At 59.0% G+C, this 16,871-nt stretch overlaps 4 protein-coding genes across 4 annotated transcripts; 1 reads left to right on the top strand and 3 right to left on the bottom strand.

Annotated features, from left to right (window-relative positions):
- Window positions 1-392: 392 nt before the first annotated feature.
- ACO1O0_000330 (uncharacterized protein) lies at window positions 393-1,286 on the bottom strand (the record flags this gene model as incomplete). Its single annotated transcript, XM_083189829.1, has 1 exon — window positions 393-1,286. The coding sequence occupies one exon, from the start codon at window positions 1,284-1,286 to the stop codon at window positions 393-395; it is 894 nt and encodes a 297-aa protein (XP_083053688.1).
- Window positions 1,287-9,010: 7,724 nt separating this feature from the next.
- Window positions 9,011-10,932, bottom strand: PRP31 (U4/U6-U5 snRNP complex subunit PRP31; the record flags this gene model as incomplete). The annotated part of the gene is made up of 2 exons (XM_083189830.1): window positions 9,011-10,498; window positions 10,597-10,932. 2 exons carry the CDS (start codon window positions 10,930-10,932, stop codon window positions 9,011-9,013), a joined length of 1,824 nt encoding a protein of 607 aa, XP_083053689.1.
- Window positions 10,933-11,296: 364 nt separating this feature from the next.
- CLF1 (uncharacterized protein) lies at window positions 11,297-13,318 on the top strand (the record flags this gene model as incomplete). Its single annotated transcript, XM_083189831.1, has 1 exon — window positions 11,297-13,318. One exon carries the CDS (start codon window positions 11,297-11,299, stop codon window positions 13,316-13,318), a length of 2,022 nt encoding a protein of 673 aa, XP_083053690.1.
- Window positions 13,319-14,684: 1,366 nt separating this feature from the next.
- Window positions 14,685-16,808, bottom strand: ACO1O0_000333 (uncharacterized protein; the record flags this gene model as incomplete). The annotated part of the gene is made up of 1 exon (XM_083189832.1): window positions 14,685-16,808. The coding sequence occupies one exon, from the start codon at window positions 16,806-16,808 to the stop codon at window positions 14,685-14,687; it is 2,124 nt and encodes a 707-aa protein (XP_083053691.1).
- Window positions 16,809-16,871: the final 63 nt, after the last annotated feature.

The raw sequence follows: 16,871 nt of genomic DNA on the forward strand, positions 1-16,871 counted from the left end.
GCGGGCAGGCCAAGCACCCCCGAAAGCTTCATCAAATCAAAAGGCAATAGCGGCGCCCCCAACCTGCCGCACTGCAGCCAGAAAAATGCATCGAGTAAAATAACAAGACATGCGCAGTTGCGGCTGGTGCAGGCCCGCAGATCGTTTCCCACCTCGTCCCACGCGTTGTGTCTAGAACCGAATTCTGGGAAAACTCGGCTGGCACAGGATGGGATTGTTGAGACGAGGGGGTCAAGATGGTGTGGAGGGGGCTCGTGCGTGCATATTAGGATTAGGTCGCCCTCTGGACGAAGGATTCGGGCCAGGAAAGACCCCGGGGGGGCAGCAAGAGAGGTGAGTGGTAATCACAATGACTTGCTGGAACACCCAGGGCTCCGAGTGTCGACCTGGGTTCACTTCCCCTCCTGACAGGCGACTGCCATAGCTAGGGCGTCGAGGCCACTGCTTGGGGTCCTCGATGTGACCGGGCGGTTGAGGAGGGGAAGGTTCAGGCCTCGCATGTCCCAGGCACCTGCCGTGGTGCCGTTTGGCGACGCGACTGGGGGCGTGGGGAGGGCGTACTGCTCCTTGTCCCATGGAGAGGTTGCCTCGCGTGCGACGGAGCGGCTGCGGCTAGATGCAGAGTTGCGGCGGGCCTCAGCCAGAGCCGCCTTGTGGGCGCGCTGGCCACCAGAGGAGCGGCTCTTGTCCTTGTAGTGAGTCTCAAGGTGCTGCTTCATGTTGTCGGCGCGGGTGAACTTCTTCTGGCAGCCTGCGAAGGTGCACTGCACAGCCTTCTCGGCGGTGTGGATCTTGGAGTGTCGCGAGGCGTGGCCGGACGTGGTGAAGGTCTTTTCGCAGCCGTGGCTCTCGCGGTAGCGGCAGGGATAGCGCTTACCGGGACGCTCAGGCATGGGAGATGTGGCGGAAACGTCGTCGTCGGCGAAGGAAGTGGCGCGGCTGTCCACAAAAGCCGGGCGCTTGGCGGGGGGGCCGTCCACGTACTCCTGGCCGATGGGGTAGAGCGACGTGCGCGCGAAGGCGTAATCAGAGGGCGTCATTGGCGACATGGGATCGTTGCTGGTTTGCGAGTCGTAAGAATCGGAGCGCAGCAGTTCGGGCATGTTGGGGGAAGAAGAGTTGCTGCGCGAGGTGGGGCTGGGTCGGGGAAAGACGTGTGTGGTCGATTGGAAACTGAAGGGTCTCTGAGGCAGCGGGCGCTGTGCCTGGGGGGCGATCCCATGGCTGCTGTCATCGTTGAGCAGCGAGACCTGGCGGCCAGCAGCGTCTCTAGCGTGCATGTGCATTGTGAGAAAATCCGCGACGAGGGAGGCAGACCTCACTACACCTAGGTATGGAGTAGAAAGTGGTCGAGTATCTCGCAAGCCAGGGAACTCTGGGATTTTGGTTCCGGCGGCTGGTTCAAGGGAGCCGAAGGGGCACTGCAGGCTCCAGAGCTCCGGGAACAACTGAGTCAGATCCTGGCAAGGGGCGAAAGCAGCTGGGGCAGCTGGGGCAGCCGGTGTAGCCGATGCAAGCGGTGGGAGGTCGTCGCTGGGCAGGGGAATCTGCGGAATCTGCACAGCGTTGATTATGGTGGCGATACTCGTGGTAGATTCTTCGTGCTGGTTTTGTTTCCCCAGACGAAAGAAGAGCTGCTCTGTCGTTTTGTCGCTGGCAATGGTTGGATGCAAGCCTCTCCAAGTTGGAGCTAAATGATGCACCCCAGGAACAACACCAAGGCGCTTAAGTAGTAAGACGCAAGGAATGCGACTTCCAGGTGCGGAGTTCCGTTCTTGCCGGTGAAGAGCTTTGACGAGGAGGTCTGGGCAGGCGCCGCCTAGAGTTTGTTTGGCGGTAAAGTTTAGGTGTCGAGGGGAGAGACGGGCGCTAGAAGCTTGGGCAACAATAGAGGGAGTACCCTGTTTGTCACTGGCGGTGATGGCCCCGAAGCCTGTGTCGAGGATGTTGCGAGGGGGAGTGGTGGCTTGGTTGAAGCTTGGCAGATGGGGGACCGAGAGGGAGGAAACCAGAAACTGTCAAAAACCGAGGGCTAGGGGGCAGGGAGCAGATCGGGTTGTATATAAAACGGGGGCGGGAGAGAAAAGACGGAGGGCATGGGATGGAGATTTGTTATGTGGATGGGGGTGAATTGGGGATCGGGATGTACTGGACTATTACTGGTATGTGTGTGGTGGTCGGTGGGCAGGCCAGGCGAACGGGATGGAGGACCTTACTTTTACTAGCCCAGCAGTCGAATCCGGTATGGACTTGGATGTGGATAAGGTGTGGAACGAGGATCAGGGTCAGGGACAGGGCAGGGGTGGGGGGAACTATGGATGCTATGGATGCACCAGAGGTGCGCGATGCGGCCAAAGTGAGTAGCGCTACAGCGGTGCAGCAGCTCCGTGGCACAGGGCATGGCAGGGTCCGTCTCAGCGCCGGCCAGTCCCACTGTCCAAGGCCTGGCTGCTGACGTCGATCAAGGGGGCAAACAGGGTGGTTCGAGCCTAGGGTGAGCGCGGTGAGGTGAAGGAATCGGGCGCTGCTCCGGACCTCACCTACTGGAATACCCGTGCGTCGAGGGACTCGAGGAACGTGACGGCAGGAACAGCACGCGAGCAAAAAGATCGAGCGCCGAGGGAAGGGGGGTAATTCGCCACTTCGGTTCAGGGTGAAGATTTTGCCTCGCCCTCTGCCCTTGCGGCTGCGCTTTCCTGTCCTTCTTCGTTCCTTCCGTTCAGCTGCAAAGCTCCGATTTGATCGATGATCCTGACCGTACCCAGCACCCAGACCTTGGCTTCTACTAATACTATGGGCAGTTCTGTGGGCGGTTCTGTGGGCGCTGTGGGCGCTGTGGGTGCCCCCCAAAACCCGAGATTGCTACGCCTGGCAGCCCCAGGTTCCACCAGCAGGGATCGCCGCAACAGGCGGCAGGGGTCTGAAAGCCAGGAGGAGGTAGCGACAGGTACTTCCATCATCTCCAATCTGATTGCTCAGTCCATTTTTCGCGGTGGGTCTCGTGTGTGTTGCGGCTAAGTGAACGTAATACTACTGCACTCCATAGTGCCTGTCAAGCCTGTGTCGTTCCTGGTGACGCATTCATCTCGTCACCACTTAACCACCACCACCACCACCACGACGTCGTGCCTACTGTTCTTGTCTGTGAATGCGCATTGCCCAAGAAACATGGGAGTGTCACTTTGCGGTTCCTGTCCGTCCGGGGGGTGGGGGGGGGGGGGGGGGGGGGGGGGGGGGGAATCATTCCGCTTTTGGGCCCCAGAGATGTGCCTCTGTCATCATCAAGTGTGGAAGATGCTCCTCAAGAACTCGACGTTCGTCCTGAGCAAAGACCGAATACATACCATTACTTTGTATCTCGATTCCAGAGCCAGACGACCATCAACCCACACCCAAACAACCGCATCCTCCTCATTCTCCTCGCCAAGCTGCTCCCAGTGTCTGGGCGTCTCTCTAATGTTGCGTCAGTGGATCCAGCCCCCTTCTACACCCCCTCCGGACCCTGATGACCCTTCCCATTCTGCTCTGATCTGTAGGCAAAACTTCGATCGTGAGCCTATGGCAAACGGCGCAGGCCACGCTTGTTGATCCGCTCCGTCTGCCCGTCAACCACGGCGATGGGGCCAGGCGACCAGGTCCTCCGGTTGTTGGCTGATGCTTGGTCCTTCGGCGCACGAGGCTATCCATCTGTTGCCCCAGGCCCCTTCCGTCCTGCTCATCAAGCCATCTCTAGGCAATCTTGGCATTATGACGCCGCACGGTGACGTCAGTGAAGCTAACCACCTATCCGTCACCCTCATCGTCTCACGCAGGTGGGGGATTCTATTCCATCAAAATCCGAGCCCTGGGCAAGCTGGAAGGCTGGTAAACCGGGCTATATTTCGCTCGTCTCGCGTCAATGCACCCTGGAGCGGCTCTTAATAATACCAGCCGCGTGTCCCTGATTAGAAAGATGCGGCAAGTATAACCCAATGCGGAACAATGCCACCGAAACGGGGAGCGCTACGAACGATTAGGCCTCGAGAAACCGGGAGCTTCCACCAGGTAGGTTTCCTAGTGTCGTTTAGCATCAAGAAGCCTCTTTGCAGCACTAAGACTGAAAGTTCCTGGATGCTCAATTCTTGCTTCGACTAAACTTCTTGGTAAACGGGACGGAGCGCTCGGGAGCTCAAGTGTCTTGCGCCTCGCCGTCTCAAGGCTTATTTGGCAAGTGGTCGTTTACAGCACGTCTAAGATAATATATACTCGACGGTTATGCGTACATGCTACGTGCATGGTAGGGGGCACCGAGCTCCTGGATTTGCACCAAAAGTTCGAGGATAATAATATTCAGACTCCCGGCACATGCTACAGTGACGGGTGAGGCTTGCGAGCATTAAGGCTCGCGACGTAACCGTTAACTCGAGATCCCTTGTTGGTCCCTGAGTGCCCCATCGACGACGGTCAACCTGTCTCGCAGCCCCCCCCCCTTTCTGTCTCGCACCCACCAGTGCGGTGCTACCAGTTCGCGGGACGCAGTTCAAGGGTTAGGTCAGGCAAGCCACGATCGGCGATGCACCCGTACTACATATGTACGACGGGATGGAAGGGATCCTGCCTTGGCTGCCAGTGTGCGGCTAACCAATGGGCCCCAAATTCGAACAGCCAAATGCTAAGCCTGGCCTATTTGCCATGTATCTTGGCCCCTAGCGGCCGTGGAGCGGCCGTGGATTGCGGTGGATTGCAGGTTGGCAGGTCCTATTCCCAGCGTTCCGAGGTCAAGCAAGGTCTTGTCGCCCTGTGCTTGGCAACTTGGAACAAGTTCCCACGTCGGATGGAGTCGAGAGGGTTGACAGCAGCCAAGCAAAAACGAGTGCTCACGGGCCCCTGGGCGCTAAGGTCCCAAGGGTCGTCGCAGGGTCCAGGGACTTGAGGGAGATCGACCAATGATCGGAAAAGTTGGAGAAGACGGAATACAAGAGGTACATCGGGCAACCTTGGGCTTGGGAATGACGTGACCGCCTCCGGGGGGCGGTACGGGGGGTACTGAAATACCTCGCCGATACCTCAGCTAGCAAAAGATGGACTTTCTTCACAAGGCCATGTGCATCGCATGGCGCCCTGGTGTTTGACCCGCGGTGCTGCGCCATTTGGCCATGAGGATTGGGGCTTGTCGATGTCATCGAGATGGCGGTTGACGGCCGACCCCTCTCTCCTTGCACGCGGCACATGTACAACCCAAGGTACCATGCACAAGCCGCTTATCCCAACTTTGTGCATTGTGCATGTGCACAATCTCGCACCGACAAGCCACCAACTGGAGGCCACCGAACCAACAAGCCAAACAAGCCACCAACGAGCCGCCAGCAAGCCTCCAGCAGCTTGGAGGCAAGCCAAGATGACGGCATAGAAGGTGGTGCACAAGTTGATGCACATTGGCATTGGCATGTTCACAGCATGGCATAGTAGCACTGGTAGGCGGTCGTTCTGCTCCGGATATAGAGTAGTATTAGTAGTTGCTACTACGGATACAGAGTAGTACTATAATATTACCCGCGCAAGTCGCGATCAAGATCGACTTTCACAAGTCGAGACATAATACGAGGCATAGTACCGTTATACCATGGAGGAAAAAAATGATATGCATCAGATCAGTGCGAAATCGAGGGGTCCAGGGCTTCCATCCCGAAGAGGCTTCTTGGGGTTTAGCTCAGCGGCCACTTTCGGGGTCCCCTACGAGTTTGTTGCCTGCCTGTCTGCGTGCCTGCCGGTCTGAACAGGCTGCCACCGATCGGATGGATCTAATCGACCTCAGCCGGAACGCCTTTTTGAGAAATCCCAAAGTCGGTGGGCAAAGGTCCGTGTCTAACCTCGAGCGAGACCTCAGCGAGCCCCATTTACGTCACCATGGCCTCCCCCCGGGCTCACGAGTTACATCACATGAATCTGAGCACTCCAGCCGACAGCCGAAGGAATTAAGCGGAAGACTATTGTCTCTCTCTATTCGTACATGTGGTCCTGCTGCAGCTGCAGGTCTCGCAGTGGCTGCGAGGCGCGGTTTATCCGGAATAATAAAAGAGGTCGAAGGGGGTCACCGCGTACTTCCTTCGTACCTGGTATTGAGACCTCAGCCCTGCCCCACCCGTACTGTAACTCGTACGCAGCCTTGTTGCTCTAGACCTTTGGTGCAGGCTGCAGGCCGTAAAGGTCTGATCTGGGACACGGCAGAACAGAATCGACGATAATCGTCCCGAAAAGTCACAGGCATAAATTCCGCCAAGCCTCTTGAAAATAATCTGGCATGCTCTTCTCTCTCGCTCTCCTCTTCAAATATAACGCCTTTTTTTCTTCTTTTTTTTTTCGTACTTCTTCCCATTTTTGGATACATTCTTACGCCGCGGGAGCTCGTTTCAAGATCCCCGGTGATAGAGCATAGTATTCGTACGAGTACTACTATGCAGGTGATAGTCACCGACCTCGATGGCCTGGAGCGCAGAGGTGTTAAAAAGCCTCCTGGTAGGCGGATAATAAGCGACATAGAGCTCTCGGACGCTAACGAAGGATCCTTCCTGGCGTGATTATGCCCTCCCGGGGCTTTTTGCTGCTTACCACTGCAGCGTTTCTGGAGCGGCAGGTTTTTTGTTTTTTTATCTCCCCAAGACGCTGCCACAGATCACAGCGGCTGAGGCAATCGGGGATGATGACACCGCCCAGTTAGGGACCCATGCTCGCTGGTGGGGGGGGCCTGGGCGAGTGGAAAGGCGAAGGCTCTGGAAGGGGGTTTGGGTTCGGGCGGGGAGGAGACGAGAAGGGGGTGCGTTTTCACTCACTCACTTCCCCTCCTCCCCCTGTTCGACCCTGTGTTCTGCCGGGGACCGCTCGCCGCAGAGCGTCACAGAGCCCCGGGCTCATCACACAAGTCACAGGCTCACAGCCCTGCCTGGGGGACTGCGGAACCTTGGGTGGAAACTTCCCGATGCGGCATCTCAGCACTTGGGGCCCATCATCAGACAACAGACAGTAGCACTCGCAGCAGTATCACTCGCAGCAGCCCAATGGAGTAGGAGGGAAGGGCGGATGGCGCATTTGTCCCGTACTCGATAGGACCGGGTATTTTTACCGACGCCTACCTACGATAGTAAGGCATATATGTACGGGTACTCGTAATAATACTCCCCGGCCATGGGAATGTGACGGCTCCCCTCGGGCTACGTAATGTGCAACCGAATTTCTGCAGGATCCCTTGGGGTGCCTAGGGGTCTGCCAGGGCGAGATGGCATTCTGCCATGGATATTGTGGCCCAGCAGAAGTGCACCTCGACAGCAACATCGCCCCATATGGCTGCCCGTATGTATCCGTTAGCACATACAAGAATAGCAAACAATTATCAATTGAACAACCGGGCAAGCTGTCAGAAGTGTCCGAGTTCATTCCCGAACCCCCGCCAACCCCGCCGTGACACGGTCCCGCTGCCCACGTCCCGGCTGCCACCTGAAGCGGCGGTTTCTGTAGTAATAATCGTACGGAGTACATGCGAGTACCTACTCGTACGCAGTAACCTGCTGGCTCCTGCCACTTGCTGCCAGCCTGGCAGGCGCCGGGCAAGCATGGCAGGAGTCTCCATCGTTCAAACCCTCGGGGCCCCTGAAGACCCCTCTCCAGGGCCCCCGAGCACGATGCACGACGACGTCATTTGCCCCGACCGGCGGCCAGTATCCCATGATGCAATCATGGATCTCTCGAGACCATTGCACGCGCGTCGTGTGCATAATATTACCAGTACTATTGAACCCTGGTTTGTTTCTGGCCCCCCAAGCGCCAGACGGACTCGACGACAGACGGTGGGAGGCACACATGGTCGAGCAGAAAAGTCTTCTAGCCCCGGAGAGCCCTGCGCACGGCCGGCCTCCGGTCCCTACTTACGTACTCGTACGTACTGCTCGCGACCACGAGTTTTTAGTTGGTCCAGCCGGAAGGGTGCTGCATCATGCTCACAGCATGCATGAATACGGGGTACGTAGGGACTCGGTTGGTCCCTGAGAAAAGGAGCACGGGCGTTGCTGGCATGCCGCCTGCATACTACTACATACAAACTATCCGTACCGCAAAGGTATTATTACACAGTAGCACTCGTACGCACGTACATGCTACATGCGTTGGTGGTGGTAATTATCTAGATTGCGGTGCAGACGCACACAGACCCCGACGCCCGACAGACCACCAGGGCCGACATCTCGGGGGTCATTCATTCGCGATACTCTCTCCCATCGAGATCAGGATGCGAATCCGGGCAAATGCCCATATGATGATGCGGAATGCAGTGAAACACCCTGCTACCACCACCCTTCACCACGGGAAAAAGAAGGGGGGGGCAGACACGCCGGTGCTACCAGGAGAGGCAGCCCGCCCCTCCCACACTTGTTTTTTGCTGAAATGAGCTCGGTTTACTGATGCTCGTAGATTCATCCCCTTATTCTCGATGCGCGAGATAAGTAAATAGAGGGGGCGAGGGGGGCGCACGCGCGCATGCCACGCGGAAACGCCCGTACGACGTGCTTGCGATGCACGGGGGCATATATGGGGTTTTGAAGTACTATGGGTTTCTAGCCATAATTCCATGGCGGCCGGAGAGACTGTTCGATCGGATTCTCTATTTCTATGGATCAGGTAAGGACAATCAACGGAAACTGTGCTCATGGGCAAGCGGTTTAGGAATCCCCCTAAGGAAAGCTCACTTTGTATTCTGTATTCGCCTAGTAAATGGTCTCTTGGTCCATGTGTATTACTTTCGTTTCCCGTGAAGCTAGCTGATGTGATATCTCAACCCCCCTCTACACGAACTCTGTTTGTGCCCGTAACGCCCGTTGCGCCGTCAAGTGCATCCCCGTGATTAATCCCTCTTCTACGTGGAAAACAAAGGCATAATGCCAACACGCACACATTGGCCGACCGAAGCAACCTCTCGTGCTGGCACATCTGATAATACATCTGGGGCCCCCCCGCGGTTGCTCCCATGTGGGTGTAGGGTAGCTCACTTCTTGGGAGGTGGCGGGCCCATCTTGGTCGACCCCGTATCGACTCGTTTCGCGGCCGGTAGATCAGGCACCTTGAATCCCCCTGACGACGAGCCGGCGACCTGGGTGAAGGTGCCGCCCTTGAACCACCGGTCCTCCTCGGCCTTGCGCTTCTTGCTGAGCTCGGCCTGCATCTTGGGATCGACCAGCTCGAGGCCCTGGACGGGCGTGAAGGCCAGGGACGACGCCGTGCCCGCCGCGGACCCCACTGTGCTGCCGACGCCCGACGACCGGAGGCCTCTGCCCCGGAGGTCGATGCTCGACGACTGGCCAAAGCCGCCGATGGATGAGGCCGCGCCGCCCACCGTGCTGGCGCCGCCCCAGCCCTTGTTCTTGGCGCTGAGCTTCGCGCGTGTCCGCTGGTCGATCTGGATGCCACGGATCTTGCCGTCGTTCTGCTGGCCGATCATGCCCATGCCGACGGTGCTGTCGCCGGTGCCGTAGCCGGCCTCCTTCTCCTCCTTGCCAAATGCCATGCGGTTCTGCGCCTTGCGCAGATCTGTCATGGCCAGCGCCTCCTTGGCCTTCCTTGCGCGTCGTCCACCTCGCTTGCGCGCCGGCTTGTCGTCGGGGACGGGGAGGGCGCGTTGGCCCTTGTTTGGCGGCGGCTCCGTGAGCTTCTCTAGGCGCTCCAGGCAGGCCGACTTGAGTTCCTGGCCGGTGGACCCGTCAGGGCTGGAGTGGATGCGGTCTACTCGCGCTGCGAGGACGATCTTTGCCGAGACGATTCTCATGGCCTGCTTCCTGAGGTCGTTGGGGATGCCGCGGATCATGTCCGAGTGGTAGAGGTATCCCTGTTGGCGGACGCCAATGTTGGTGGCCAGACCAGCCTGCCTCTTCTTAGAACCCCAGGAAGGGATGTTACAGGCCGGCGTCTTGGACAGTCCAGTCAACCCTCCGGCGGCGTTGAGAAGCTGTGCCGCCGTGAGCGACCCGATGAGAGCCGTCAAATTGGGGGCAAAGATGTTCATGCGTGACTGGACGTATTCTGTCAAGGTCTGCTTTGCCTTGTGGAGAGCAATGACCATGTCGCACGCCTGCCGAACCCGCGCCAGCTCCTCTGGCGACAATTCCTGGCCCTTGGAAGTCGTGGCCTCGACGGTCACAATCATGAGGGACGGGCCGTCGAGGACAGACTTGAGAGTGACCCCAAGAGGATTGTCCGTCGAGGTCTGCAGGCTCTTGATGCTCTCCGAGTCCATGGGCCCGTTGCCGATGATGCTAACCACCTTGGCATACTCGAGAGGGGTGGTGACGAGCCTCTCGAGTTCGGGGAATCGCGCCGAGTAGTGGTCGCGGATGAACTTGTGGACAAGAGCCACTTCGCCATCGATCTGTGTGGAGAGACTGTTGGACTGGGTGAGGAGGTGGTATTCGGGGTGGTCCTCGATGTTTCCGACGTTGGTGGTCTGGGTGGCGGCTTGGGATCGGTAGTGTTGGATTTTCTGTAGGGTTCGAAGCAAAAACACGTCAGGGCTAGTCCTCGAGATGACAGATGTAAACGATGGTCTCTGCTGGGAAGGGGGGCCGCATGTGTACTAACCTCGAGGATGGGTTCCAGGGTCTGCATGAGGCTGGCGACGCTGCGGACGTCTTTGACGGCGCCAAGCTGCATCTTCTCGACCTTGGCCTTGGTGGCTTCTGCGTCGCCAACGTCGTCCAGGTCGTTGCTTTTGTGTTCGGCGTCTGCAGAGGCGTCCCTGCTCGCGTCGGCCCCGTCCACGTCCATGGCATCTACGGCATCGCCATGGCCATCAGCATTGCCATCAGCCTCGCCGTTGGCGTCTGTCCTGGTGACGAGGCCATCGTGCTCAAGGTCCTCAGCCTCGTCCCCCGAGCTGCCAAAATCATTGAGCAGGTCCTCGGCAACAGTCGACATGGTGATGCGCTGTCGAGAAAGTAGATGATGATGATGGGTGGAAGTTGAGGTGGAAGACAAAATGCTGGGGACGGGTTGGATGGCCCGTGCTCCTTTGGTGTGTCGCGCAACCAGGACAGAAAAGATGAGTCATCCGGCTACCCAAATGCAGCACGTTTGGTCCCTCAGTAATTGTGTCCCCCTCGCCACCGATAATAGTAACGTACATAGTAGATAATTTTTGAGCTTCATCGCCTGTTCACGTCTCGCCCTCCTCGACCCCCGTCGACCTCCCTCCTTCGTTGGCACCCTCTCCAGTGCTTCGACACCACCAACTGCATCTCCCTCCCATCACCACCCACAGCTTAAACCGACCCAATCCATCATGGAGTCGTCACGAGGCCCTCCGCGGGTCAAGAACAAGGCCGCGGCGCCCGTCCAGATCAGCGCAGAGCAGCTGCTGCGCGAGGCCGTCGACCGCCAGGACACGGGGTTGCAGGCGCCCACCCAGCGCTTCGCCGACCTCGAGGAGCTGCACGAGTTTCAGGGCCGCAAGCGCAAGGAGTTTGAGGACTATGTGCGCCGGAACCGCGTCAACCTCAACAACTGGATGCGCTATGCCCAGTGGGAGCTCGAGCAGAAGGAGTTTGCCCGTGCCCGCTCTGTCTTCGAGCGCGCCCTCGACGCCCACCCCAACTCGGTCGTCCTCTGGATCCGCTACATCGAGTCCGAGATGCGCTCCCGCAACATCAACCATGCCAGGAACCTGCTCGACCGCGCCGTCTCGCGTCTCCCCCGCGTCGACAAGCTGTGGTACAAGTACGTCTACATGGAGGAGATGCTCGGCAACATCCCCGGCACCCGCCAGGTCTTTGACCGCTGGATGCAGTGGCAGCCCGACGAGGCCGCCTGGAGCGCCTACATCAAGCTCGAGAAGCGCTACGGCGAGTACGACCGGGCCCGTGACATCTTCCGCGCCTTCACCATGGTCCACCCGGAGCCACGCAACTGGATCAAGTGGGCCAAGTTTGAGGAGGAGAACGGCACCAGCGACCAGGTCCGTGACGTCTTCGGGGATGCCGTCGAGGCCCTGGGCGACGACTTTGTCGACGAGAAGCTCTTCATCGCCTACGCGAGGTTCGAGGCCAAGCTCAAGGAGTACGAGCGCGCGCGCGCCATCTACAAGCACGCCCTGGACCGCCTGCCGCGGTCCAAGTCTATGACCCTCCACAAGGCGTACACGACGTTCGAGAAGCAGTTTGGCGACAAGGATGGCGTCGAGGACGTGGTGCTGTCAAAGAGGAGGAGGTACTACGAGGAGCTGGTCAAGGAGAACCCCAAGAACTACGATGCCTGGTTCGACTATGCCGGTCTCGAGGAGACGTCGCAGGACGCCGACCGGGTCCGGGACGTGTACGAGCGGGCCATTGCCCAGGTGCCCCCGACGCAGGAGAAGCGCCACTGGCGCCGGTACATCTTCATCTGGATATTCTACGCCATCTGGGAGGAGCTGGAGGGCCAGGACCCCGAGCGGGCGCGGCAGATCTACCAGACGTGCCTCAACCTGGTACCGCACAAGAAGTTCACCTTTGCCAAGGTGTGGCTGCTGGCCGCCCAGTTCGAGATCCGCCAGGGCAACCTCACGGGGGCACGCAAGCTGCTGGGCCGCGCCATCGGCATGTGCCCCAAGGACAAGCTGTTCGACGGCTACATCGACCTGGAGCGCCGGCTCTTCGAGTTTGTGCGCTGCCGCACCCTGTACGAGAAGCACGTCGAGTACAACCCGGCCAACTGCCAGACGTGGATCCGCTTCGCCGAGCTCGAGCGCGGGCTTGACGACCTCGACCGCGCCCGCGCCATCTTCGAGCTCGCCGTCTCGCAGCCCCAGCTCGACATGCCCGAGCTGCTGTGGAAGGCCTACATCGACTTTGAGGAGGAGGAGGGCGAGTACGAGCGCACGCGCGACCTGTACGAGCGCCTGCTCGACAAGACGGACCACGTCAAGGTCTGGATCAGCTACGCGCACTTTGAGATCAACATACCCGAGGACGAGGGCGGAGGCGAGGAGGAAGAGGAGCAGCCCGTCAGCGACGAGGCCAAGGCCCGCGCGCGCAAGGTCTTTGAGCGCGCGCACCGCCGCATGCGCGACAAGGACCTCAAGGAGGAGCGCGTGTCGCTGCTCAACGCGTGGCTCTCGTTTGAGCGCACACACGGCAGTGAGTCTGATATCGAGGCCGTGCAGGCCCAGATGCCGCGCAAGGTCAAGAAGCGCCGCCGCACCGAGGATGATAGCTGGGAGGAGTACTTTGACTACGTCTTCCCCGCCGACGACCAGCAGGCCAAGAACCTGTCGGGCATCATGGCCATGGCCCAGAAGTGGAAGCAGTCGGGCGGCGAGCTGTCGTGAGAAAAGGGTTGGAGCTAGGCATGAAATTCTCCCTGGCTTCACTTCTTCTCACAGTCTGGCTGGCTGGCTGGCTGGCTGGCAACATGACACCACATGGTAGTACGAGTAAATGTGTCAGACTGTCAGACTAGTAATACCTACGTCGATCGGTGACCCAGCGTCGCCCATGTCATCCGCCATATCCGGGTCCTGCGGGTCAGGAAGCCGCCGGCTTCAGCCGCAGCTACACACCAGGAGTCGAGCAGAATCCCCCCGGCTACGTACTATGTAATAGGACGTCCCAGGCTTCCCAGCTTCCGAACATCCGAGGCCACGCAATCACGATCGATGGATTGCGGGGTCACGTCACACATCACATCACAGGACTCGCAGGCTCCTACGGTCTCAATTGTGTTGCCCAGGCGGTGGAAGCCAGAAAACCTGCTGTTGGACGGGGTGGGTCGTTGGGTGAGACTCTTCCCGGGCGTAGAAGGGCGTTGTTGGCCCCAAGGCGCAAGGGAGCCGGGTAGTTTCCATTAATAAAAAAACGTCCCGCTTCAAACGGGCGCCGGATTCATCAATTCATGTCGTATCCCAAGTCTACTACCCTGTCCAACAAATGAGAAAGCAAAGAAGAGGCCGAGAAGCACTAATAAACCAGCCGCTCGGGTATCTAGGCACTGGTCATGAGCCTCAACCGGGGGGGGGGGGGCAAAACATGCCACAGCTTGCACTAAAAAGAACCAACCCGTATTTCCCAGCCGTCCCGTTTCCGGATCGAGATTTATCTTTCCCCCTTCTCCTCCCTTAGTTTCATGAAACACCCCCTCTCTTTCCCCGCCTCCCTGCGCGAATCCTCCACGTTTGCGGAAACCTGATACCACGTGCTTGTGAGACCCCAGTGGATGCCTCTTCGTCCATCTGTGTTGGCTCTTCCATATGCCTGGATGGGGCTCCGGGAGGGGGAGGTGCTGGATTCAGAAGAATGGGCGGGGCTTCTTAGTAGCGACGATCTGTAGTTTGATCATTTCTCATTAGTTATTCGTTCTTTGAAATACAACCGCAAATGTGTAATAGAGAGAACCATCGCGCCCTGTAAAAAAGCAGCAAGGGTAATAAGGGCTGTGAAGCGCTTCGCTAAAGGGGGTCTCTGTCGCCACGGCAGTCTTTCCACGCAGCAGCACAGCAAGTCTCCCGAGTATTCTCTGTCTATCTGTTCCAGGTCCCTGCCTGGAAGCTGAGTGGCCTTCAAATATTTCTGAATGTATACCATGTCTGACCCAAGCCAAATCGCGCCAAAATGTAGATATTCGTATGCTTTCATAAAATGTCGTTTGCACATGACTTGTACAACGCATATCTCTGGACAGACCCGCTAGTTGTGAATCTACCTGCTGCGGTCTCCAACAGGAGGCGCAGGCAAGGTGTTTGTTGTTGTGCGGTACGGGTTGCCATCGATATAGCGTGGCTGATAGTAGTCGTCGTCATCGTCAAGATCGCCATCATAGGGACGGCGGGCTGGCGCAGCCCAGCTGTCGGACCTCTGCCGCCCAGTGCCGAATTCCTTGAGCTGCTGGCGCTTCTCCTCTCGCCTGTAGTGGCGGCGAGCCTTTTCGTCATGGAAGGCTCGGCACTCGTGGGTGAGGTGCTTGGCCTCCTTGAACTCGTCGATGGCACCTTTGACCCCAAGGGCGGCGATGCCAACAGACGCTGCGTCCTGCATTATGGCCTTGGTCTTGAGCTTCTTGGCCTCGGCTGGGCTCAGGCGCCCCTCCCGTACCGCTTTCTGCCTAACGGTCCTCTTCTCCACACTCCGATAGACCCCATGCACTGCGTGGATTGTGGCGACGGCCGCAAGGCCGGTAGTCAATATTTGCTTACCTTTCATTTTTCTTGCCCTCTTCTCATCCTCGGAGGAGTCCCCAAGGTCCGAATCGGAGTCATGTCCTCTCCGCCGGGAGCGGTCACGATCACGGCGTCCACTGCGGTACGATTTTTCCTCATCGTAGTAGTCTCGGCCACCTCGGCTGGATCGGTGGTCGTCATCATACATGTCGTCCGAGTAGCGGCGATGCCGGCGGGAGGACCCCCGGTCATCATAGTCATCCTGGGTATGGCGGCGATCGTCGTCGGCAGCCGCTGCTCCGGCACCGATGCCGAGTTTGGCCAGGCTGTTGCGAGCCTTGTCGACGACGCTGCGGCTGCGGCTGCGGCGGCGGTCAGGGGAGCCATCGCGGGAGCCATCGCGGGAGTCAGCGCTTCGTCCCCGGCGGCTGCGAGACCTCGAGGAGTGGGCGTCATATGCCTTCTTGGCCCCGAAAGCCCCGAGGCCAGCAGTGGCTAGAGCAGCAAGGCCAGAGCCGCCGCCGCCACCGCTCTGCGAGCGGGCACGAGAACGAGAGCGGCTGCGTCCCGTGGCCTTATCCTCCTCAATGTCGTTCTTGGAGCCGTTGATGAGTCTGTTTCCGACAAGACCACCAATGACCGACTCAACCATGCCAAGCTTGCCATGATCCCTGCCCTGGACGGTATCAACCGTGGCAGCGCCAGCGGCGGCAGTCAGGATACGCTTCGACTTCTCGCCCTTCCAGCCCCCGGGCTCCTTGGCCACGCGGAAGGCTTCGGTGGCACCGGCGAGCAGGGAAGCCATGGCGGCCTTCTGCATCTTGTTAGTGCGGCTGCGGGACTGTGAGCGGGACCGCGATCCCCGGCGGCTGCGAGTATCGGAACGACCGTCGTCCTTGTCGCCGCTGCCAGTGAATGACTTGACAGCGGCGCCAAGGCCGGTGGCGGCGAGGGCACTCTCGAGGAAGTGCTTGGCACCCTTCTTCTCCTTGCTTCCATCGTCCTCGTCTGAATAGTACTCGCTGATGTGGCCGTCGCGGCCGCGGTGGAGGATGTAAGTGGCCTTCTGGTCCTTCTTGGCTTGCCACTTGTTGTAATACTCGGCGCCCTGGTAGGCGGCCAGAGCACCTACACCAGCTAGAGCCGCTGAGGAAAGCATGTTGCGCTGGACCTCGCTGCGGTCCTGCTTGGCCTCGCGGCGGTCGTAGAGCTCCTTACCGCCAGCGAGAAGCGCGGCCCCAGCAACGGCAGCAATGATCTTCTCCTCCTTGGACATCTTGGGCTTGGACTTGCGCTCGCGCTCCTCCTCATAATACGAGTTGGAGCGACTGTCGCCTCCCCTGCGTGAACGACGGTCATAGTCGTGGTCGCGGTCGCGGCGGCGGTCATCATAATAGTAGTCGTCGTCATCGTAGTAACCGGGCTCGGCAGATCTGGCGCGGCGGAGCTCTCGGCTGCTGGGCGGGGGGAAATCCCTGCGGATCTCCTCGACAGACAGGTCGCTTTCCTCGCGGCGAGGAGCGACCAGATCGCGGGGTACAAGATCCCGCGAGGTGTGAGTCCTATAGTCGCGGGTGTCGAGGAAGCGCGGGTCGCGCTCCTCACGGCGCTCCTCGCGCACGTACTGGCGGGAGTAATCCCGCTCGTACGGGTCGTAGCTGGACATGGAGGGGCGTTCCGGTGTTTGTAACCAAGGTGTGCGATCAAATAGCCGAAGTAATGATGGGAC

This window comes from Amphichorda felina (assembly GCF_050947745.1).
Source record: "Amphichorda felina strain 45539 chromosome Unknown scaffold_1, whole genome shotgun sequence".
NCBI lineage: Eukaryota > Fungi > Ascomycota > Sordariomycetes > Hypocreales > Bionectriaceae > Amphichorda > Amphichorda felina.